This window comes from Mustela lutreola, chromosome 18 (assembly GCF_030435805.1).
Source record: "Mustela lutreola isolate mMusLut2 chromosome 18, mMusLut2.pri, whole genome shotgun sequence".
Taxonomy (NCBI): Eukaryota; Metazoa; Chordata; class Mammalia; order Carnivora; family Mustelidae; genus Mustela; species Mustela lutreola.
The window spans coordinates 4,464,814-4,489,280 of NC_081307.1; the positions used below are offsets into that span (position 1 = coordinate 4,464,814).

The window sequence follows — 24,467 nt, forward strand, 5'->3', positions numbered from 1 at the left end:
GGTCATGAAAACTGGGTTTCAGTTGCAGGAAGTATGAGGGAATCTTAAGGAAAAACAGAGTTAGATAGGGCTTTCAAAAACTGGGCGAGCTTTGGACTGGTGGGGAGGTATGGGCAAGGCATCCTTGAGATCAGGAATGTCACTGCATAGAAATAGAAAGATCTGGAGAGCAACGTGAGCTGTGGGAGTATGGGGAAGGATTTTGTACAGGTTGTCGGAAGTGAAGGTCCTGAAGAATGTAGATAGGAACTTTGATTATCGTGCTTCGAAGGCCAAACTGAGTTTTGGACTTAATTCTCTAGGCAACATGGAGCCACTGGGGCTTGTGTGCAACCAAAGTAAAGAAGTGAGCATGCGCTGGGGGAAAATGAACCCCGAAGGGGTTGAATGAAGGCAGGCTGGGTAGGCAGACTCCATGGACAGCACCCAGGGTAGTAGAAAGGGGAATGGGAGCATGACCTTGTCAACACAGCAGCATCCCACCGCGTGTCAGCCGAAAAGCTAGTATTGGCCATTTTCTTTCCAGTCCATTTTCCTTTCCCGTTCATCTGAAAGAATGAACTCTTGGACCATGGGATGCCCGGCAGCCTCAGTTGGAGGAGCACACAACTCTTGATCTCAAGGTTGTGAGTTTGAGCCCTATATGGGGTGTAGAGATCATTTAAATAAATAAAACTTAAAAAAAAAAAAAAAAAAAAAAAAGACCATGCACTCCCAGACCAGTCCATGCTAGTATGTTCCTTAAGGATGCTGCTTTCTGCTCCTCTTAGACTATTTCTTAGCTCAAGCTGTAGCTCCTATTCTTGGCTGCAAGCTGACCGGTTGTATCATCCCTGCCCGTCTGGCTCCAAGAAGAAATCTAAGGGTGCTTGCTGTTGGATATATGCCAGCAGTTTCCCAAAGAGGAGACAAAGTTGCAATTGCCTCTATCTCTTGAAAAGCTGTGAGAACAGCTCACTTTAGAGGTTCTTAGAAGAAGAAAAGTATGTAGTTTTAGCTCACAGAGGAGACTCTCTAAAGCCCAAGAGTTTGATTTAGAGGGGAGTGAAACCCAAACTTCCCTGAAATACTCAAGCCCCCTCCTCCCCCACCCAGGGCAGTTAAGCTCAAGGTCACAGATTCCTCCACCTTAAACCTCTCCCATGCGTTTTCTCACGGAAACAGTACATTTCATGGAAGACAGAAGTGTGCCCCGGCCATTTAGACAATCCCTGCTCAAGGACAATAGGCAGGACTCCCAGAGAGGGCATCTCTGGCAGGAAGTCAGTGGGTTTCTCCCCCTCCCCTTTGCATGACAAGACTTTCTTCAGAGACCCGGATGAATGATATAAACTGAAGCAGCAAGGCCTCCTGGGATAGAAATGCCAAGTTCCAGGCCCCAACATTCCTCCGGGTGAGGTCCTGGCAACCAGAGGCTGGGTGGAGACATTGCTCACAGGCTGCCGCCGACCAAGCTGCAGGGCAGAGTCTCAGCCCCACAAACAGATTCCTGTGAGTTACACTAAAATACATTCAAAGAACAACACATCATTACCTGGTGTGGGTTAGGAAATTTAGGATAAAATGTCCCAGAATTTGGCAGGCACGGGAAAGGTGAAATTAAATAGTTCCTTATTCCCACCTGGTTAATAAAGCAAACAGACACTAATAGATCTGAAGGACAAGAAAGATTCTTAGACAGCTGTGCAATACATTTTAGTGGGTAAAGACTTAGAGGTACACAGATGATGGAAACTGCTATTGTCCTAGAGCCTCAATCTTAGGTCTGGTTATCATAAAGAGTGTTATAAATTTGGGGGTCCACGTTTAACTTCAAAAGTCGAAAACTCACACCATCCCCAGTACTTGGGATCCCCCAGCACTGGAGGAAAGTTTAAGAGTTTCAAATTTGAGGGCGCCTGGGTGGCTCAGTGGTTAAGCCGCTGCCTTCGGCTCAGGTCATGATCTCAGGGTCCTGGGATCGAGTCCCGCATCGGGCTCTCTGCTCAGCAGGGAGCCTGCTTCCTCCTCTCTCTCTCTCTCTCTCGGCCTGCCTCTCTGCCTACTTGTGATTTCTCTCTGTCAAATAAATAAATAAAATCTAAAAAAAAAAAAAAAAAAAAAAAGAGAGTTTCAAATTTGAATCTCTTTTAAAATTCTATGATCAATAAATTAATTTCATTGCTAGCACTGAGTCTCCACCTACTGGTCACAGAGGAAAGTACATGTATTTTTATATAAAATTCACTAGGTCACACCACAGTGCAACCAGAACAGTGCCAGCACTGGCTGGCACTGGGGAAGAGATGTTACCAGCCAGGACAGATGCAATGGAGTATTCATAAACACCAAACACTGTACTTCATAAACAAAAAAAAAGCCCTAATGTCTTTTCATGACCACGAGGGATTTACCAAAGGATATCATTACAGATACGGGCTAACAGCCAGTGTCCATACTTCACAGATTGCCCATGACTTAACTGCATTTCACGCCTGAACTGGCCAACCCAGGATCAAGAGCGTGGTGAAAGCACTAGAATAGCCGTCGGCAGCTTTAATGGGGAAAAACGACTGATCTTCACCTTTGTTCTTACCACTTTATAAATGACATTAACATCAACATCCCCGGGACGCCTGGGTGGCTCAGTTGGTTGGGCAGCTGCCTTCGGCTCAGGTCATGATCCCAGCGTCCTGGGATCGAGTCCCACATTGGGCTCCTTGCTCCACAGGGAGCCTGCTTCTCCCTCTGACTCTTCCTTCCACTCTGTCTACCTGTGCTCGCTCTCACTCACTCTCTCTCTGACAAATAAATAAATAAAATCTTTAAAAAAAAAAAAAAAAAAAAAAAAAACATCAACATCCCCTATTTCCAGAAGTAACAAGAATCCTACCATAACTATGGTGTTAGGTCTACTGGTTTGAAAAGACAAAAGCAGTAAGATCCTCCTGAACTGACTTATTTCTCACTGCTTCTTCTGAGGCCTGCCTGGCATAACACTGCCGTTAGTCCCAGTAACGAGACAGTCAGGACACAGAGAACTGGTAAAACTCAACTTTATTACGATTCAAACACAGGAGATACTTCCACGCATGTTAAACACATATGGAATTGAACAGCTCAACCAAGATGCCCTGCTGGGCAGTTGCAGTAATGCCCTGCTAGGCTCGAGGTCTCCTACACGCAGGATACCTTACTCCATATGCTAAGGCCTGTGGGTCCCATACCCTAGATATTTTACTTCTCCTCAAGTTCTTCCCTTGAAATTAGGATGAACTGTCCTGAAGGAAATATCACAGCTGGATGTATAACCCTAAAAACATCCAGGAACCAAGACTGACTGTTTTCCTATGACCTAGGAAACCTTCAAATCCTCTAGAGCTCTTAGAAGAAGTAATTCTGAGTATTCTGGAATCATAGGCAGAGCTGTTCCCCCTACCCTGCCAGGTGTGTATAAAGGACATAGTCATTTGGGACAAATTCTGGAGTGATGGGAGTATGAAACACACCTGTTTGTATACAACACAATTCATCCCAGAGGAAAACCACAAAGCAACATTACTGTGCAGGAAAAACAAGTTCAGGAAGTAGGGAGATAAAACTCGCAAAACAAAATTGCTGAAGGACTTAGAAACGGCTTCAGAGAAAAATGTAAGGTTTGGAGAGCACAGGTCTTTATTTTTCTCCATGCATGAAGCAGAGCACAATATCACTCTTTTAGCTAGAACAATAATAATTTTTAAAACCTGTCTTTTATATAAATATTTAAACGGGTAATAGGCATATTGAACTTGAATAAAAATTACCCATTGGGAAAGTCTGAGGTACTCCCTCAGCCGCCATGTTTCTTAAACTGGGGTACACATGATCAACATGGCCCATCTTCCTTCAGTAACAGCTTTATTCAAAGGTTTAGAGGATATATATATATCTTGAAACAAAGATGGGCCAGTAGATTTAGATTACTAATAGCTCTATTATAGAATGGAGCACAGAAGACTCCAAGGAGTTAACTTTACTGAGCAGCTTCCAGGATTAACCATGCCTCTCAATGGTAAGCATTCTTTTTACTTAGGGTTACTGATGGAAAAGTGTGAGACAGCAAGGCTTAGGCTCCAGCACTAGCCCAGCACCGACAAGTGTTAACTAAGGAGTGACTGGGTTATAGCTGTGATGCACTTTGTGAGGAAGTTGGTCATCTACACCCAACACTGTTGACACACAAAATCTGGCTGCCCTGGGATTATAGGATTGGCTTTTCTGCAACTGCCCTTGGGTAACAGGAAAAAGGCTGGTGAATTCTGCAGTGTAAAGTGAGTAAACCATTTTGGGTTAGGGAAAGGGGCATTTCAGGCAGCCTCTGCCAGGAAGAGGGCAGACCCCCTTCTCACAGAAGATGACAGACCAAGTGCTAAAGGCAAACAGTAGTTAGTACCTGAAAACTGGTCAGATATCATCATAAGTCTTCAAGGGAAAATCTAAAGCTACTGGGGTTTCCCATGTCATTAGTGGACTCAAATTTAGGAAGCTTCCAGTTCACTTCTAGAAGTACTGATGACTTTATATAAATATATCAAAGTAGAGGGATCAGAAACCAACTCCACTCTTCCTTCCAACCCTCCTCCTTCATGTGGGGCTTGACTGCTTTTTCTGCCCCTTTCACTTGAGCCTGTGTCCTCATACTTCTTCGGTACTGTTTCCTTTCTTCTCCCTAATAGATCAGATTCATTATTAACTGGCCTTTCTGTGACTAGCATTCATTTCCTTCTAAGCTTTCTTTCCTTCATTCTAATCTTTCTACCTGAAAAAACAAAAAGAAGTCATTCACTGGCTTTGTATCATTAAAGCCAAGCAAGTAACAAATCCTACTCTTTTTCTATGGTAACCATGTTTAAAATAGTTAGATGTGGCATCAAGTGTCTCTGCCCCCGTCACACATCTCTTCTTGCAGAACTGAATGGGCACCGATCGTGTTTCAGTTCTGTCCAGTTCTCCCTGGCGACCCTTCGCTCCCTTGATTAGCTCCATGGCACGGAAGGCTAAGGAAAAAAGGGAGTGGGTGGGTCCAGAAGGGGATACTGACCTAGGAGACAGGCTGATATTTTTACTTTTAGACAGTAAGAAATGAAAAAGCGTTCATAACTGTTCTTTTTGCAAAACTCTCCCTTCAGGTTCGAACTTGGAACTTTCCAGCTTTGGTCATGTATTTTATGCCCTTAAAGGGTTTGTACTTTTCTCCGTACATATCCAGACGATTCACCTTGAGTCCTAGAAGGAAGGAAGATAGGCAATTATTCAAAAAGGAGCATGTAGCATGTCTGTTTAAATTCATTGTAATGGGGCGCCTGGGAGGCTCAGTTAAGTGTCTGCCTTCCTGGGATTAGGCCCTGCATCGGGCTCCCTGCTCAGCGGGAAGCCTGCTTCTCCCTCTCCCTCTCCCACTCCCCCTTGCTTGTGTTTCCTCTCTCACTGTCTCTCTCTGTCAAATAAATAAAATCTTAAAAAATAAAACATTTTAATTCAGAGGAATCAGTGCAATAGAGATAGTTCTAACAATGAACCAGAAAAATAATAATAATTGCTCCTTATTTATTTCATTTTCCTGAAGCTCACAGATTTTTCACTCTTGGTTCAACAACTGATAATAAAAACTTCTCCAACAAAAAGGTATCCTATTTGGAAGACCTGTTTGTAAAGTGGCAAGGGCAGAAAGTTAAATGCAGACTGAAATGAGGATAAGGATAAAATAAGACCCTTCTATATTTTTCTCAAGTTACTGGATGGAATACATGAATTAATAATAATAAAATTCATGTATAATGAAATAAAATACAACTTAATTAATGAATGAGTGCTTCCTAGTGTTCTCACTGTACAGTATAAAAGCAAAATACCTTTAATACTGCACAGGGCTTTAAAGTTTGTGAAGTGTTTTATTTACTTATTTATTTATTTATTTATAAAGATTTTATTTATTTATTTGACAGAGAGAGATCACAAGTAGGCAGAGAGGCAGGCAGAGAGAGAGAGAGGAGGAAGCAGGCTCCCTGCTGAGCAGAGAGCCCAATGCGGGACTCGATCCCAGGACCCTGAGATCATGACCTGAGCCGAAGGCAGCGGCTTAACCCACTGAGCCACCCAGGCGCCCCTGTGAAGTGTTTTAAGATGAAAGAGTTTATAATTGAAGTGAATGCTATCCACTTAAATTAGACAAATTCTGTTGGTAAAGAAAAACTTTATATAAAGCTGAAGTCATCTCCTATCTGCCTTACACACTTATTCTAAGGCAAATAATAGCATAGATGGAAAGTGCCTGGCACATAGGAAATGTCCGGTAGGCAGTTTGAGACAGGTGCCGATCGTAGTGGGCTGATGTGGGTTCCACATGGTAATAAAAGCAAATGTGAAAGTCCTTCTGAATCTGGGGGAAAGGAGCTGAAATTGTTCTTCTCGGTTGCCAGCTGAGAGTGCAGAAGCCTCCCATCCTGCAAACCTTGGGAGCCCCACACTGACAAGGCCAGGATGACTCAACTCCTGCTCGTCAACACTCCATCTACCCACACTGCTTCCTTCTCCACTGTGTCTTATACACTGGCAGTCAGATCACTTCAGCCAGCTTCAAAGTAAGGATGATGAACTTTCCCCAGAAATGCTAAAGAAGATTTTACTCAAGATTACCTGCCAGGAAATGAAAACAAACTCCATAAATAGGGACCCAGCAGAAGGCTTTCTGAGATACGTGGACACAGGTCTGGAGGTGTCTCTGGAGAGAGCCACTTCTGTTCTCATGAAGCAACATTAAGCCATGAGTCACTCACCAGAAATGGCCAGCTGCTGGATCTTAAATTGCAGGTTAATTGTGGGGTTTTCATCCGGTTTGGAAGCTCCAGCCTGAAGACTCATGGTCCCCTTCAAACTTGGTAGCTTTTGGGGATTTATTTTTCCTACATCCCATGACAGCATCTTCAAAGAAAAAGAAAGAAGTTACAGTGGAACTCTTCATTTGAGGTGGTTGAGCTCTAACCTCAGGGCATCTGTTCACAGTGTTACAAGCTGCCTCTAAAGTGGTTTTCAATAGAGAAAACTATTTGTTGCCACAAATTATCTCAAGGAGAAAAAGGATGTCCCCTTGATTATGCTTCCCTTTCAACAAGGTATAACGTCTAGGTGGAGGGCTCCTGCAAAAATACTTCCATCTAGTATCAGCAATTCAAAACCTCTTGCTTATTCTCCTCCTACCTTGGTAACTGGGTCAAATGTATGTGTCCCCTGAGATGGAGCGAGGCTCATATTCAGGACCCCTTTGGGCATCTGGCTGGTGACCATCACTCCCTCTATGGTCTTCCCCATAGTCTGCTTCGGTCCCACTGTAATTTCAAAGCGTCCAAGTGAACTACTGTCCCGGAAACTGATGCTATGTTTGACATACACTGGAATTGCCACAAGACTGGAAAAGAGACAAAAAACCCATTTCGTTACTCTACTTGGAAAAATGGCGACATTTTCTTCTTTTATACTAAGCTTCCCCCAGCCCCCCACTGACAGCTTTTCCTTCCTTACCTAATTCTTTACTCATTTAAAAAAAAAAAAAAAAAAGTTCAGAAAAAACCCCCAGTAATCTTTATTTTTTTTTCTTTTTGTAAAACTAAGGCGCTAATAAGTGAACCAACTCTTCTAATGATTGAATAATATTAACAAAAACCAAAGAGTATACTAAATCTACTATGAGAAAGGCATTAGAGATAAAAATTAGGAGTCACCATATCTCTGTGTTTTACTTTATGACATATGACCCATAATTATTTGTATTTGGGAGAGCACTATTTATACCTCATGGACCTTTTATAGTATCTTCAGAGTGTTTTGTTTTTTTTTTTTTTAAAGATTTTATTTATTTATTTGACAGACAGCGATCACAAGTAGGCAGAGAAGCAGGCAGAGAGAGAGGAGGAAGCAGGCTCCCTGCTGAGCAGAGAACCCGATGCGGGACTTGATCCCAGGACCCTGAGATCATGACCTGAGCCGAAGGCAGCGGCTTAACCCACTGAGCCACCCAGGCGCCCCTCTTCAGAGTGCTTTTACCAGACTTCCTCTGATCCTCACAAAAATCTTATGAGGTATGTATGGTAGGTTGTCATGATAGGACAGAACAGGAAATAGAGAAATCACAGAGTACTACCAAAGCAGTAATAGTCCTTAATAGCTATTAAACAGTCCTGTATGCCAGCACTATGCTAAATGTTTTATCTCCATTATCTTGTTTAATCCTCCCAGTAAGTATGAACTAGGTACTCTTCCTGTCCTGATTTTATACATAAATGATACTGTCTTTGTACTTCACTAAGATTAAGTTAACTTGCCCCATGTCAACTGCAGATGGGGTTTATTTATTTTTTTTTTTAAATATTTTATTTATTTATTTGACAGAGAGAAATCACAAGTAGATGGAGAGGCAGGCAGAGAGAGAGAGAGAGAGAGAGAGAGGGAAGCGGGCTCTCTGCTCAGCAGGGAGCCCGATGCGGGACTCGATCCCAGGACCCTGAGATCATGACCTGAGCCGAAGGCAGCGGCTTAACCCACTGAGCCACCCAGGCGCCCCAGATGGGGTTTAAATGTAGGCAGTCTGAGCCCAGAGCCTTTGTTCTCAAGCATGTACATTTTTTTCCTAAATTATTTATTTCAAATTCCAGATTGGTGGCTCTGAGGTATCATGGCTCCCTCCAGTCTGTATACCTTCTACTACACGCCTTCTACTAAGGGCTTCTAAAGTCCTTTGACAAGATATTAAAGAGAACGTTCAAGACCAAAAATGACTGCCTTTGATGGTTTTTCATAGCCTTTTGGGTCAGGGGTCTGAACACAGGTGTACTCAGATTCCAATTTGAGAGAAACGGTCGTCCTGTTTAAACATATAACCACCACAAAAACAGCAACAGAAAACCTAATGAGCACCGACTTTGTATAAAGCACTATTTAGAGACTGTTTTACTTAATCTTCAAACAAGGTCCATTTTTTGTTTTCCACTTACAGATAAGAAAACAGACACAGAAAGGTTAAACAACTCAGCTGAGGTTACCCAATTAGTAAGAACAGAAACTGGAATTTGAACCCAGGTAACTCTAGAGCCTGAGTCCTTAATCACTACAGGTACTGTTTCCACATATACACTTATACACAGATTCTGTTCGTAATTATAAGGGCTGCTTACTTCTGTGCACTGACATGGTAAGAGAGCAGGCGGAAGTTTCCATCAGGAGGGATGAAGGAGAGGATACGCTCAGATTCCCAGCGCTTGAAACGAACACAAGGATGGAAGCTGACATCATCCAGCAACCTGGGATTCTGTAGTCACCGGTCAAGGAAAAGCAAGAAGTAGGAATTAAATACCCATACTTCTTTTGAGAAAGTTATTCAGAGGCTGTCTTTATTTAAACGCACGTGTGTGCGTGCACATACAAACACACACACAAACACACAAATTCTGTATCTACTTAAAGAAAATTCAAGCCTGATATAAGCTTTGTGGCTGTGCTTAATTATTTTTTCTTTTTTTCTTAAGGCTCTGTGCCCAGTGTGGAGTCCAAAGCGGGGCTTAAACTCAACAACCCTGAGATCAAGACTTCAGGTGAGATGGAGAGTTGGCTGCTTAACTGACTAAACCAACCAGGCATCCCATCCTTAAGCATTTCTTTTTTTTAATATTGTATTTATTTATTTGACAGAGAGAGACCCGCTGAGAGAGGGAACGCAAGCAGGGAGAGTGGAGAAGGGAGAAGCGGGCTTCCCACAGAGCGGGAAGCCTGTTGTGGGACTTGATCCCAGGACCCCGGATCATGACCTAAGCTGAAGGCAGACGCTCAATGACTGAGCCCCCCAGACGCCCCATAAGTATTTCTAACTGTTCCATTCCATTCTCACCACTGTCTTTCCAGAAGCAGTTAATTTGTCATCTCGAGATCTCAACCTATGGTTTAAGATTTTACCATGAAGGAAAGTGTAAGGTCTGGCATTCCAGTCAGCTTGACACAGGCATCAATGACCCCCTGGATCTCAGCAGTGATAGTGGAACCTGAGATAGGAACAAGACAAAAAGACTGTAAGAGGTTATTTAACGTTTCTCTGTCTTTCACAACCAACTTATTTCCTCCCTACTACCTTCTCTGACGTTCTGTCTTCCTCCCCAACTTTTGTCTTCTCCCTTCCTTCTTTCCTTCTATCCAATTCATCTACCAAATGCACTGGTCCATCCTTCTAAATATTTATCAACTGCATATCAAGTATGAGACACTTTGATGAAGCAAGGGGGATAAAATATTAATGAGACCTTTATTAGCTTGAAGAAGTCTTCCATCCAGCGTAAGAATCAAACAGGATATCATTGTAACCAACAGTTCAGAAAACATCATGGCAGAAACTGCTCTCCCTACTGTGTCATCGATCAAATGGATACTTTGAGTCTTTATCCTACAGGAGCTCTCTGTAGCATGTCATCGTTGACATCTCATTCTCCCTTCGTAAAATCCTCCTTTCTCCTAACCTCTCCTAGTTTTCTGCTTTTCTAGCTCCTGTTCCTCAGCACTTTCTGCAAGTTTCCCCTCTTTGTACAGCTTTGAAATGCCCATGTTTTTCCACAACTCTGGACTCCTCTTTTCTTTCACTCAACATGGTTTCCTTGAGCTTCTCCCACAGGTTGTCTTTTTACTGTGCTGTTTTTGTTGTGCAGAAACTTTTTAGTTTGATGCAATCCTAACTGTCTTTCTGCTTTTGGTGTCATATTCAAAAAAGCCACTGCGCAGACCAGTGTCAAGAAGCTCTTTCCCGGGGCGCCTGGGTGGCTCAGTGGGTTAAGCTGCTGCCTTCGACTCAGGTCATGATCTCAGAGTCCTGAGATCGAGTCCCGCATCGGGCTCTCTGCTCAGCAGGGAGCCTGCTTCCCTCTCTCTCTGCCTGCCTCTCCATCTACTTGTGATTTCTCTCTGTCAAATAAATAAATAAAATCTTTAAAAAAAAAAAAAAAAAAAAAAAAAAAAAAAAAAAAAAGAAGCTCTTTCCCTATGTCTTCTTCTAGTAGTTTTATGATTTCACATTTTACATTTAAGGCTTTAATCCATTTTGAGTTTTGTTTTTTGTATTTTTTTGATGTGAGATAAAGGTCCAATTTTATTCTTCCACATGTGGATATTCCACTTTCCCAGTATCATTTAATGAAGAGACTATCCTTTCCCCATGATGTAATCTCAGTTCTCAGTTCTCCTGTCAAAGATCAGTTAACTGTAAATGTGTGGTTTTATTTCTGAACTTTCTATTCTATTTCATTGACCTATGTATCTGTTTTTTGGTTTTTTTTTTTTTTTTTAAAGATTTTATTTATTTGACAGAGAGAGATCACAAGTAGGCAGAGAGGCAGGCAGAGAAAGGGGAGACAGCAGGCTCCCTGCGGAGCAGAGAGCCCGATGCGGGGCTCGATCCCAGGATGCTGGGATCATGACCTGAGCCGAAGGCAGAGGCTTTAACCCACTGAGCCACCCAGGCACCCCTATCCCCTATGTACCTGTTTTTATGCTAGTATAATAGTTTTGATTATTGTAGCTCTGTGATATATTTTGATCTCAGGAAGTATGAAGTCTCCAGCTTTGTTGTTCTTGCTCAAGATTGCTTTGGCTAGGGCACCTGGGTGGCTCAGTGGGTTGGGCCTCTGCCTTTGGCTCAGGTCGTGATCTCGGGGTCCTGGAATCCAGCCCCGTGTTAGGCTCTCTGCTCGGCGGGGAGCCTGCTTCCCTCACCCCTCTGCCTGCCTCTTTGCCCACTTGTGATCTCTGTCAGGTAAATATATAAAATCTTTGAAAAAAAAAAAAAAAGATTGCTTTGGCTATTTGGGGTCTTTCGTGGTTCTATATAAATTTCAGAATTATTTTTTCTATTTCTATAAAGAATGCCATTGGGATTTTGATGGGGATTACACTAAATCTATAAATTGTTTTGGATAATATTAACTTTAAAAAAATTTTTTTAAACGTTTATTTTTGTTTAAAAGGGAGGAAGGGGGAGGGGCACAGGGAGAAAGAGAGAATCTTAATTTTAAAAGATTTATTTGAGAGAGAGCGAGCGCAAGTGGGGGGTAGAGGCAGAAGGAGAGGGAGAAGCAGGGACTTCATGCCAAGCAGGGAGTCCTCCATGCCAAGCAGGGAGTCTGCCGTGGGGCTCAATCCCAGGACCCTGCGATTATAACCTGAGCTGAAGGCAGACGCTTAACCGACTGAACCATCCAGGCACCCTTGAACATTTCAGTAATATTAATTCTTCTACTCCATTAACATATTTATTTTCATTTACTTCCATTTATTTGTGTCTTCTTTAATTTCCTTCACCGATGTTTTATAATTTTCTGAGTATGAGTTTGGTTAAGTTTATTCCTGTTTTATTCTTTTTGGTACTATTGTAAATGGGACTGTTTTCTTCATTTTCTTTTAGCATAGTTCACTGTTTATATTTAGAAATGCTACTGTTCTTTATGTTGATTGTGCACCTTGTGACTTTACAGTATTTATTAGTTCTAACAGTTTTTTGTTGAGTCTCTATGGGTTCCCATATATATGATCATGTCATCTGCATCATAATATTTAAGTCTATTCCCAGTACCTAGCACAGTGCCTGACACAAAGCAGGCACTAAATTAAAATGAGTGATCTTGAATGAAAGATAATTCTGATACTAGCAAGTGTTATATGAAGGATACCCTTTCCACTCTCTAGTTCTGAAAAGAGATTAAAAGCACCTACCTGATTTATCAATGATGGCATCAATCTCTTCGATCACATCAAAATAGGCCTCATTGTTGGTGTACTTCACCCCAGTCCTTCGCCAGGGTACCACTGACAGTTGTCCAGTAGGAAGCTGATCACCCACATTGGTGCTTCCTAAGATAATGAATATGACTGTAATTTAATTCCAACTGGATAATTAGATGTAACTAATTATCTAATAATCATAGAACACTTTCCTAGAAGTTTCTATGCTCCCATTATTCATGCACTCAATTGGGAGAATTAAAAAAAAAAAAAAAAAGCTAAGAGTTTTCTCAACTTCTATCTGGGTAACCTAGTCTATTCTAAAAACCTATTATCATCTGGTCTGCTTCTTTGAGCAGAATGAAGGTTAAAAGTTACCTGAGAAACAGATATCATATTTTGGTTTTAAAAGAAACATGAACTTGGTTTCTCAAATTTCACAATAGCTTGTAGCTTAAATAATGTACTGGTTTTCAGCAGGGATGGCGAGTTACATATTAATATAAAATTTTCATGGGTAAAAACAGTATTCTAGTTCAAGGTAGGTTTTTAAGCACATTTATGCTAGTTAAGAAAACATACACTTTTTACTCCTACTAATACTGAATCTTAGGAAAAGAATACAAATTAGGCCTTTCCCTGTCTGTAAGAGTTGTAAATCAATCCTTGTTTCACCCCCAACAAGGATCAAAAATATTTTTTTAAACCAAAAGTTCTATGCTGAAATTCTGAAATATTATAACTAATTTAAAATCTATTTCCTTCTTTTGTAACCTGGATATTTTCAATCTAAAGAAAGAAACATTAAACACACACACATATTCAGCACATTTGCAGAATATTTCAGCTTTTCAAAAATGACTCCCAGGTACCTTTTTCCAGATTTAAGAGAGATACAGGAAAATGACTCTGTAGTATTCAAAAATGATTCAGGCACTAACAAAGAGTTTAAGAGCTCAATGAACCCAAAATATTGAAAAACCCAACAAATGTGTTTTCTTAAAAAGAGGCACCATATATTAAAACATGATATATCAATTTATAGTAATTAAAGCAGAGAATCCACAGTGCCTTAGTACAAGATAAAAATATTTTAAAACAGGGAAAAAGGTTAGGTTGTTTAATAAATGGTGCTGGGAAAGCTGGTAGGCAATGTTGGGAAAATAAATATGGAGTCTTTCTTTACACTGCATACCAACATAATTTCTAAATAGATTAAAGAATTATGTCCAAACATAAATCCATAAAAGAACTAGAAGAAAATACACTTTTTTAAAAAGGAGAACTTACCTTCTCTGAGCTTAAAAAAACATTCCCCTATGTTTTCTTCTAACAATTATAAGATTAGTATTTTAATTCTTTGACCCTGCTGGAATTTATTTTGTGTACAGAATGGGTAGGGGAACTTCATTTTTTTCTATATCAAAACTGACTGTCCTAACACAATATATTTACTGATTGGCCCCTGGCCCACTGATCTGATATATGACATCTATATATACCAAATTCCTACAAAAGCAAGGGTTTCTGAACTTTTTCTTCTTTTTAAAGATCTTATTTATTTTTTGACAGAGAGAGAGAGAAAGAAAGCACAGCAGAGGGAGAAGCAGACTCCTGGAGCTGAGCAGGGGAGCCTGATGTGGGCTCAATCCCAGGACCCTGGAATCATGACCTAAGCCGAAGGCAGACGCTTAACCAACTGAGCCATCCAGGCACCCTGTTTCTGAACTTTCTACCTCATCCTAATCATCTATTTGTCTATTACTGGGCCAATACTACATTTTTAAAATTGCCAAAATTTTGTAATATATCTTGTACCCATCTGATTTTCTCTACTGCTCTTGATCTTTTAAAAAAATATTTATTTTCAGGGCACCTAGGTGGTTCTGTGGGGTCAGGCTCTCTGCTTGGCAGGGAGCCTGCTTCTCCCCTCACCCCCCTCCCCCCCAGCCTGCCTCTCTGCCTACTTGTGATCTCTCTGTCAAATAAATAAATAAAATCTTTAAAAAAAAAATTATTTTCAGATCTCCTGGGTGGCTCAGTTGGTTAAGCATCTGTCTTTGGTTTGGGTCACGATCTCAGGGGCCTGGGAGCAAGCCCTATATCAGGCTTCTTGCTCAGTGGGGAGCCTGCTGCTCCCCTTGCTTGTGCTCTGTCAAATGAATAAATAAAATCTTTTTTAAAAATGAAATAAATATATTTATTTCATAATATTCATATTTATTTCATAGAATTTCATAATATTTCAAATAAATAAATAAATAAATTTATTTTTCAAAACTGTCTTGGCTTTTATAGCTTATCTATGAGTTTTTGTCTCCTGTACCATATGAACTTAATATAGCTTGATACTTGACAAGGCAAATCTGTCCAGGCTTTGTAATTCTTTTTCAAACTATTCCCAGGTTTTCTTGCATATTTATACTTCTTAAAAATTATGGGACGCCTGGGTGGCTCAGTTGGTTGGACGACTGCCTTCAGCTCAGGTCATGATCCCGGAGTCCCGGGATCGAGTCCCACATCGGTCTCCCAGCTCCACGGGGAGTCTGCTTCTCTCTCTGACCTTCTCCTCGCTCATGTTCTCTCTCACTGTCTCTCTCTCAAATAAATAAATAAAATCTTTAAATAAAAAAAAAAAAAAAAAAAAAAAAAAAAAAAAAAAAAATTATCTTTCGTTTGTCAAATGCCATGCAAGCCCTTGTTTATATATTAAGCAAGACTCAAAATATAAAAGCTGAACAAAGCAGAATGACTAGTTTGGCTAAGTCAGAATTAAATGTGGCTAAACAAACACACCATAAACAATGTTAAATGACAAGTGATAGACTGCGAAAAAATATCTACAAAAGAAAGGATCAAAAATACACAGAACTACAAACTACCATGTATATTTCCAAATTTTCTACATATATGATAGTTTAATGTCCTTAAATAAAAGGAATTCTTTTTCTTTTTTTTTTTTAAAGTAGGCTCCACACCCAGCATGGAACCCAAATCAGGGTTGAACTCACAACCCTGAGATCAAGACCTAATCTGAGATCAAGAGTCAGATGCTTAATGAACTAGGCCACCCAGGTGCCCCGAAAGGAATTCTTTTAATTTAGTAGGAAAAAAGAACCACATTCCAACAACAAAAGAAAAATTGGGCAAAGGACACACAACTAGGTAATTCAGAATAGAAGAATAGGTAATTCAGAATAGAAGAACAGTCAATAAATACTCAAAGGGTTTTAACTTCCTTAGTAATAAAAAATGAGGGTGTACATAAGATATGACTAAACTGGGGCGCCTGGGTGGCTCAGTTAGTTAAGCATCTGCGTTTGGCTCAGGTCACGATTCCAGAATCCTGGAATCAAGCCCCACAACAGATTCCTACTCAGTGGGGAGCCTGCTTCTCCTTCTCCTGCTCCCCCTGCTTGTGTGCTCACTCTCTCTGTTAAATAAATAAATAAAATATATTTTTAAAAAACATATGACTAAAAAAAAAGATATGACTAAGCCAACTGCCAAAGTTTTGAAAAAACTAAGAACAGTAGAGTTGTCTAGGATGCACAGAAACTGCTACTGAAAGCATGAATTTTCGGAGCAATTTGGCACAATGCATTAAAGTTCTTAAAATGTGAACAACCTTTGATCTAGTACCTCCATTGCTAGTACTGAAAACAAATAACCCTACATGTACACAAAGATTTAAGTACAAGAATGTTAATTCCTTGTTATTTAAAAGAACAAAAAATCAGAAACATCAAAAACATAGACTGAGTAAATACCTTAAGGTCTATTCTATATGAAAGAAAATTACATATTTTTTAAGATTTTATTTATTTATTTGACAGAGAGAGATCACAAGTAGGCCAAGAGGCAGGCAGAGGGCAAGAGGGAAGCAGTCTCTGCGCTGAGCAAGGAGCCCAATGCAGAACTCGATCCCAGGACCCTGAGACCATGACCTGAGCCAAAGGCAGAGGTTTAACCCACTGAGCCACCCAGGCGCCCCTGAAAGAAAATTATAAAGTCACTAAAAATCATGTAGAATGTATCAAAATGGGATAATGTTCACAAAATATTGATAAGTCATAAAAAATATAGAAGAGTTATTTTTAAAACATTCTATGCATCTATTCATTATTCATCTATCTAGAAAAGATAAAAAATATGTCAAAACTGTGGCGGGATTAAGAGTTATTTCTGGAATGCGTGGGTGTCCCAGTCAGTTAAGCCTCTGCCTTTGGCTCAGGTCGTGATACCAGGTTCCTGGGACTGAGCCCCAACTACTACTCCTTGCTCAGCGGGGAGCCTACTTCTCCCTCTGTCTGCTGCGCCCGCTGCTCATGCTCTCTTTCTGACAAATAAATAAATAAAATCTTTTAAAAAAAAGTTATTTTCAAGTTCTTTGTGCTTTCCTGTATCTCTGACATTTCTGTAATTAGAAAAAAAGCCTCTTTTTAAAGAGCACACTTTATTCTGTCACTGAAATCAGGGTACTTTTTACCTAACAAAGACATTATTTTACATCATAATCAGACTATCAAGAGCAAAATTAAAGCATCTGGACATCTAAGAGCCCCAAAGACAAGCACTCAAAAACAGTGCACAACACTGGAGGGAGCCACACCCAGGACGGCAGCTCTGTGGGTTTCCCCTTTCTCCATACCTGTTATTGTGTTGACGACCGTCCGAAGGATCGTGGGAGGCTTTATCAGCTCTTTGAGGATGTTTGACTCAGTGGCCAATGGAAACCCATTATCAAGCATCTCCTCTAGTACCTCATAAACCACAACCACATTATCTTTGATCACGGGCTCTGAACAGACTCCAAAATAATCCTGATGAAAAGATCATACATATATCAAATAAATCATTCAGAGACTGTGATAAGGAGAAAGAATCTTCCTAGAGAATAAGGATCTAGTACTATGTATGTGTTTACACAGTGCTTCTGGCATATTCTACGTTAGGGGAATGAAGCATAACTTATTTCTCTTAAGCAGCCCAATTTGGTAGAAAGAACACTGGACTGGCTTATAGTAGCAGTGTCATAACTAACTTCTTTTAAAAATTAAGAGTAAGTCATTTAACCTTTTCGTAAATTAGTTTCTTCAACTAGACAAAACATATAGAATACAAAACTGAATCTAGACTATCATACATGCTTAGGAAGAAGAATCTGAAAGAACTAGACAAAACAGTAATACTTGATATGACACAGATTGGACCCCAAAATCTTTTTAACCCTTTCCATTGTGCTATTCCTTAACATTCATGCAGCAAATACAAACTGAGAGGGGAAATAAAATGAAATGAGGGAGATGAACTAGCACACTAGAAAATCTCTTTGAATCATCTCTACACTAAGATGCTAGGATTCTAAAAATGCTTTGTCCTTTTACTAACAAAGACTTCGATACTCAATGATCCAGGTTGTGGAAAAAATGCTGGATTCTAAATCAGAAGACCTGTGTGGTAACCTTATTGTCACTTACTAGAAAAGTTACGCTAATTCGGGTCTTGATTTCTCTTAATAGTATAAATAGTATAATACCACTGGACGCACAGGGGTGTTTTAAGAACTATGCATGATTGATTAAATGATAGTATTTGCGAAAGTGCTTTGTAAACTATAAAGTACTTTGAAAAATGTGATGCATGATGATAAAAAGAAATGCTTGTAGTCATTTGATATGCCCCTTCTAGCAACATCAGTCACATCTTTTCAGGACCTCTGAGATTGTCATATAACCCTCCTTGAATTCATCCACTGAATGGAAATTCACCCTTTTGAAAAAGCCCACTCTATTCATGGAAAGCTCTGATTATTAGAAAGTTCTTTCTTTTGCTAAGCTGAAATGTGCTTCCTAGATCTGCCTTACAGAACAAATTTTCATAACAGCCCCACAGTCACTTGAAGACACCTATAAACTTTCACTCCAATTTTTTTTTCTCCCAGCCAGCCAGTTTGATCCTTCCACTATTCATGCTGTGATATGATTTCTAGATCATTCCACCACTTGCCATTTCTTTGAATATGCTCTAGTTTTCCAATATGGTCCTAAAATCATGACATCCATAACGGAATGGACTACAGATGTGATCTAATTTACATCAGATAACAGCAAATATCAGAGACATTCCAATATTCAAGAACACTTAAAAGCCAGGAATGTGTTTCTAAGACAAGATTTCTTCTTTAAAAACGAGAATTTAAGAGGATGGGGGAAGTAACACATTCCCTTCCCAAGAGTGCTTTCCTTTTGAAAAATAAATAAAACACCTCACGAGGTTTTATAAATCAGACATAATTGAACTGAGTCATTGGAAAGAAGACCTGTAAGTATGACAAACTGCTATAGCAACAGTGTTTGCAATTCTACAGTTGGAATTCTTCCAACATATTCTAGTACTAAAAAGAAGTAATGCAGCCAGAGAGAAAAGACATTAAAATCAGGAGATGTCCACTTACTTTTAACAAATCTCTCAAAAATGACAAGCTATGAAGTTCCAGACTTCCAAACTAGTGACTTTACAGTTATCCCCAATTCCTCTGTGGTTTCCACTAGATTAAGCAACTTTTCTCATTTCCTGTCTCATAATAAATTACCTAATATTGCTATGGCAGTATGAAGCAAATGCTGGGTTTCACCAATGGGACTATTCATCTCAGAATGGGGTAAAGTATCATATGTGGAAATCATAATAGGCCCCAAGGAGAGTAGTTTATAAGGTCATAATACTGGGTTCTTCTACTTCTAGTTCCTCTACATATTGGGATTTATAATTCTCAAGTTTTTACTGTGGGAAGGAACCAGTATGCCACATGAGAACTAGAAACCCAGAATCGGGCTACCACCAGGTATTGGTGGGAAAAAAAATTATGAAATGTATTTTAACTTTCTTGGGACGAAAGCTGTTCTAGACATGTGATACAGATATGACTGCAAATGAAAGGGCTCTTTGACTTGTTTTTTAATTTCATCATCATATCAGAGTCATCATTCTCTTCTTCTTCTCTAATTCCACAATTTCTGCATTCATATGATCAATTCCAGACTTCACATGACACAGAAGTTCAACCAAGGAGCCCTTGCTTCGCACATATTGTCTGAGTTATGCAAATAACTGTAACAGAATTTGAACAATTATTTTAGGGGGAAGGATCCCACTGTTTGCATTCACAGTCTGGGCAGCCTAAAATCCTGTGCTGTAAATGGTGCTGACATCCTGGTATAATTCACTTATACTTCCCCTACACCCTGCTCCCCCAAGATCTTCAAATCTATTCCTGAAAGAAAAACAAAGCGAAAACACTTTCTCGTAAAATATCACTTAAATTCTTAAAGGAACAGAAGATTTTCTGATCTTTGTTTTCAATGAGAGTAGTTTCTTATACAACAGGTTCAAAAGTATTCAATTTGTCATTTCAGATGCAGCCAATTCAATAAACAGAAACAAGAATCTTACCAGATGGGAGAGGAAGTGAGCAATGCCAGTTTTGATTTTTTTAAGAAGTTCCTTAATTGAAGCTGAATACAATGGAAAAAGAACCATAAAGACACTTTATAATTTACATGTACGAGCCTCCTCACATTCACGCACCTGAAATGTGTCCACTACTCGGTGAAGGAACTCAATAACAAATAGAGGTGGAACCTCTGTCTGGATCACAGCCACAAAAAAGATCTTGTGACGGTAAACACTTAAGAGATAGTGGTGAGGGGTAGGGATAACTGGAGGTACATTTTCTGCCTCAGTCGCTCTCTCTTGAGCCTCAAAAAAGTAATCACAAACAGAACGGCTGACCACACTTTTCCAGTGTTTTTCCAGGAAAATATCTCCAGAGGAGTTGATCAAGAAGAGGCTATGAATCATGGTGGAGATTGTCAGTGAGATAGAAAAGTCTTCTTCGGTCTGCAAGTCTCAGAACTGCCAATTTTCAACCCTAAAAATAAAAGAAGGTATGGTCAATTCCACTCAATCAAAACACTGTATGGGGCGCCTGGGTGACTCAGTGGGTTAAGCCTCTGCCTGCGGCTCAGATCATGATCTCAGGGTCCTGGGATCGAGTCCTGAATCGGGTTCTCTGCTCAGCGGGAAGTCTGCTTCCCCCTCTCCCTCTGCCTGTCTCTCTGCCTACTTGTGATCTCGCGCTCTCTCTCTGTCAAATAAATAAATAATCTTAAAAAACAAAACAAAACAAAACACTGTGCCAACTTTCAAGAGCAGACTCCAGTCTTCTACTGTAAGAGCCTGAAGTATCCCTCCCTAGAATTCTTTTTTTTTTTTTTTTTTGGTAAGATTTTATTTATTTGATATATAGAGAGACAGCAAGAGAGGGAATACAAGCAGGGGGAGAAAGAGAGGGAGAAACAGGCTTCTTGCTCAGCAGAGACCCGAAGTGGGGCTCAATCCCAGGACCCTGGGATCATGACCTGAGGAAGGCAGATGCTTAACCAACTGAGCCACCCAGGTGCCCCTCTCCCTAGAATTTCTAAGGATAATTATCAGCCATCCTGTTTGCCAATCATCTACTGCCTCGTTATCTTTACTACTGCCTTAATTATAACCAACTAAAATTCAACTTAATTTTTGGATGTTTGTTTTCTCAACTAGACTGTAAGCTCCTTGAAAGACCAGGCCTTAACGTTTTTTTGTTGCCTCATTGCAGTGCTCCCAACACAGAAGAAAAGTTTCAAAGAATACTGGTAAGTTTTATATCTTTAGCCACAACTCACACATACATAAGAAATGCTTATAGCTGTCCAGTCTCATATGGTAGCCATTTAGCTAAATGCTGCCACTGAGCTCTTGAATTATGTCTGGTCTGATCAAAGATGTGCTATAAGTACACACCAGACTTTTTGAAGGTCTTGTATGAAAAATGGAATTTTAGATACCAATAATTTAATATTAACTATTAATATTGATTAAATATTGATTAGTATTGGTTAAATAAATATTAATATTGATATTTTGATATATCAGGTTAAATAAAATAAAAATAAAATTAATTTAAGTTTTTTGGGGGTATTTTTGTATTTTTAAAGATTTTATTTATTTATTTGACAGAGAGAGAGAGAGAGAGATCACAAGCAGGCAGAGAGAGAAGGGGAAGCAGGCTCCCTGCTGACCAGAGAGCCGGTTGCCTTACTGGATCCCAGGACCTTAGATCATGACCTGAGCCCAAGGCAGAGGCTTTAACCCACTGAGCCACCCAAGTGCCCCATAACCTTTTTTGTTTTTGTTTAAAGATTTTATTTATTTGACAGAGAGCGAGCGAGTGAACACAAGCCGGGGAACCGCAGGCAGAGGAAGAAGTGGACTCTCTGCTGAGCAAGGAGCCCTATGTGGGACTCAATCCCAGGACCCTGGGATCATGACCTGAACTGAAGGCAGAGGCTTAACTCACTGAGACACCCAGATGCCCCTAATTTAACCTTTTTTTTAAAAGTGTGGCTACTAGAAAAATGTCAAATTACACAGCTGGTTTGCTTTTCATGTCTATTGGACAGCGCTGGCCCAGGGACGGAAAACCATCACCACGGTCTTCATTCAGTCGGTCAGACCCCGTTCTCGAGGACTTGCTATGAACAAGGTTCTGCATTGAATGCCCTAAAAAAATCCACCTGGGGGATACCCAAGGTCTCTCAGGCGGCAGCATATCTACGGCGCCCGGCCCCAGTATGTGGCGGCCGCGCTGGACCGCAGCTGTGGCCATTCCACCAGCTGGCTGCGGACTGGCCCAGGTGGTCAAACGGCAAAGGCCTGCTGTACCCAGTGCCCCAGGGCAAGCTTAATCCTCTGCCCGCCGATGAGGCAGCAGGAGGGAGGGGAGAGAGGAGTAACTAGGCCGGGAAGGAGGAGAGGCGGCCGCTAAAGTGGGTTATTTTTGCGCTGGCCTCAGCCCAGCTGCCTTCGAGCAAAAGATGATGGAGACCGTTTAGGGCGGGGGTAGCCAGGGGGGCGGATTTAAGGTGTGCACACGTTCAAGCGAGGAGAGGGGTCGCCGGACTGCACAAGTGCGTTGCCGTGGCAACAGTGTCCCCTACTCCCCCAGCCACCGGGGCGGAGCGGGTCCCCTCCCCAGGCCGGTACTCGGTCCCTCAGCGGGCCGCATCCCGTATCTCGAAGGGTCAATCCCACAGCAACCCCTAACTCCGAGCCTGCCCCGCGCGCCCCGCCCGAACCCTCGCGAGTCCCCGTCCCCGTCCCCAGCCCCCAGACCCCAGCCGGGTACGTGCACGCGCTGCCCCCAATCCCAACCCGGGTCGCCAGCTCTCCTCACCAAGCCTCATTCTTCGCAGCGCCCACCGTTTCGACGCGCAGACAGGCCCCGCCCCTCGGCGGCCTCCCGCACGCGCGCCGGAGGCCGCTCACCTGCTGATTGGCTGGCCCGTGGGCCTCACGCCAGCACCACCCACGACCGAGATCTTAAAGCCTCTGATTGGAGGTCGGTGATCTGCTCCTCCCTTCTGATTGATTGCTGTCCTCCAGTCACATTCTTCTCGACTTTGAGCCACCAATTGGCTCTTGTTGAGGCTTCGATAATCTCCAATTGGTGCAGCTCTGTGGCTCCGAGCCCTGATTGGCTGCGTGAACAGTCTGAGGGCCCTTCGTCACCCAGTCACAAAGGGGTGGCTGCTGCTGCCACCTGCGTAACCCTGGAATGCACCTGGAGGGGGATGCTAAAAAGTGGGATTTCCAGGACGCAATTTGTCAAATAGCGTATCATGGATACTAAATCATGAGCAGTGGGGCGCCTGGGTGGCTCAGTCGTTAAACATCTGCCTTCGGCTCCGGTCATGGTCCCAGGATCCTGGGATGGAGCCCTGCATGGGGCTCCCTATTGGGGGGTGGGGGGGCGGAGTCTGCTTCTCCCTCTCCCACTCCCTCTGCTTGTGTTCCCCTCTCTTGCTGTGTTTCTTTCAAATAATTTTTTTTTAATCTCTTTAAAAAAAATAAATCATGAGCAATAATAACTACTTTCCATTAGGTAAATGCATTTAAAAAGAGACACGATGCCTTTTCATTGATGTGCATTGGGGGGAGTAAAGGTGACTGGCTGTATAGCCCCTTATTGTAAGCTCTGGACTTGGATTCAAGGAGGCCTCTTCCAGCCCGGACTAGACCACCACCTGCTTGACCTTGGACAAGGCACTTAACCTTTCAGAATCTCAGTTCCCAGATCTGAAAATAAGGTAGTTGGGCAGGTCTCTGGAAAAAGAAAAAAAAAAAAAAAAAAAAAAAGGTGTTTTAACGACTTTGATAATAAATTTTAAGTGATTCAAATCGTGATCCAGAGAGTCACAAAGTAGAAGTTAGACAAGGTTCCCCTTTAGCTAAACTAAAAATTTATTATTAAATAAGATGAGGTGTGGGAAGGTGCCTGGCACATTGTTTGTGTTCGATAAAATGGCAAACTGGTGTTAATGGTAATAATGCTGATCTTGACCCTGCTCAGGCTTTGGTTTTGCTTTGCTGAAAGGGAAGTATGAGTGGCGGCTCCTCCATAAGGAAGGCCCTGATAAACGTACATTAAAGGTGGTATGGATTGTTCTTTGACATACTTGCTAAGGACAGACAGTTGACTAATTTTTGAATAAGAAAAAGGACAAGTCCAAAATTAAAATGGCTGAATGATGTGGGATCGTATAAGCTTAGGAGTTCTGGTGCCAGACTGCCTAGGTTTTAATCCTGATCCAACACTT

General features: G+C 41.3%; 1 protein-coding gene across 3 annotated transcripts; it reads right to left on the reverse strand.

Annotated features, from left to right (window-relative positions):
• Nucleotides 1–3,019: 3,019 nt before the first annotated feature.
• Nucleotides 3,020–23,151, reverse strand: AP3M2 (adaptor related protein complex 3 subunit mu 2). Of its 3 annotated transcripts, none has more exons than XM_059156220.1 (9): nt 23,045–23,151; nt 20,359–20,701; nt 17,420–17,591; nt 12,760–12,897; nt 9,964–10,049; nt 9,189–9,322; nt 7,219–7,426; nt 6,798–6,942; nt 3,020–5,247 (listed from the first exon to the last, which is right to left on the reverse strand). In XM_059156220.1, the coding sequence occupies exons 2-9, from the start codon at nt 20,629–20,631 to the stop codon at nt 5,147–5,149; spliced, it is 1,257 nt and encodes a 418-aa protein (XP_059012203.1). In that variant the 5' UTR covers nt 20,632–20,701; nt 23,045–23,151; the 3' UTR covers nt 3,020–5,146. The 3 variants fall into 3 exon arrangements, with proteins under 3 accessions (XP_059012203.1, XP_059012204.1, XP_059012205.1); XM_059156221.1 differs by having other exon boundaries at nt 23,071–23,091; XM_059156222.1 differs by lacking the exons at nt 20,359–20,701; nt 23,045–23,151 and adding an exon at nt 20,224–20,352.
• Nucleotides 23,152–24,467: the final 1,316 nt, after the last annotated feature.

Bases quoted from the DNA above. Each gene is read 5' to 3' on its own strand.
- AP3M2 (XM_059156220.1), bottom strand. From the start codon at position 20,631: ATGATTCATAGCCTCTTCTTGATCAACTCCTCTGGAGATATTTTCCTG. The intron at 10,050-12,759 runs GTAGGTGCTTTT...TTCCTATCTCAG, and splicing joins TGCCATCATTGATAAATCAG to GTTCCACTATCACTGCTGAG. The intron at 7,427-9,188 runs GTAAGCAGCCCT...TCTCTTTTCCAG, and splicing joins TACCATGTCAGTGCACAGAA to TCTTGTGGCAATTCCAGTGT.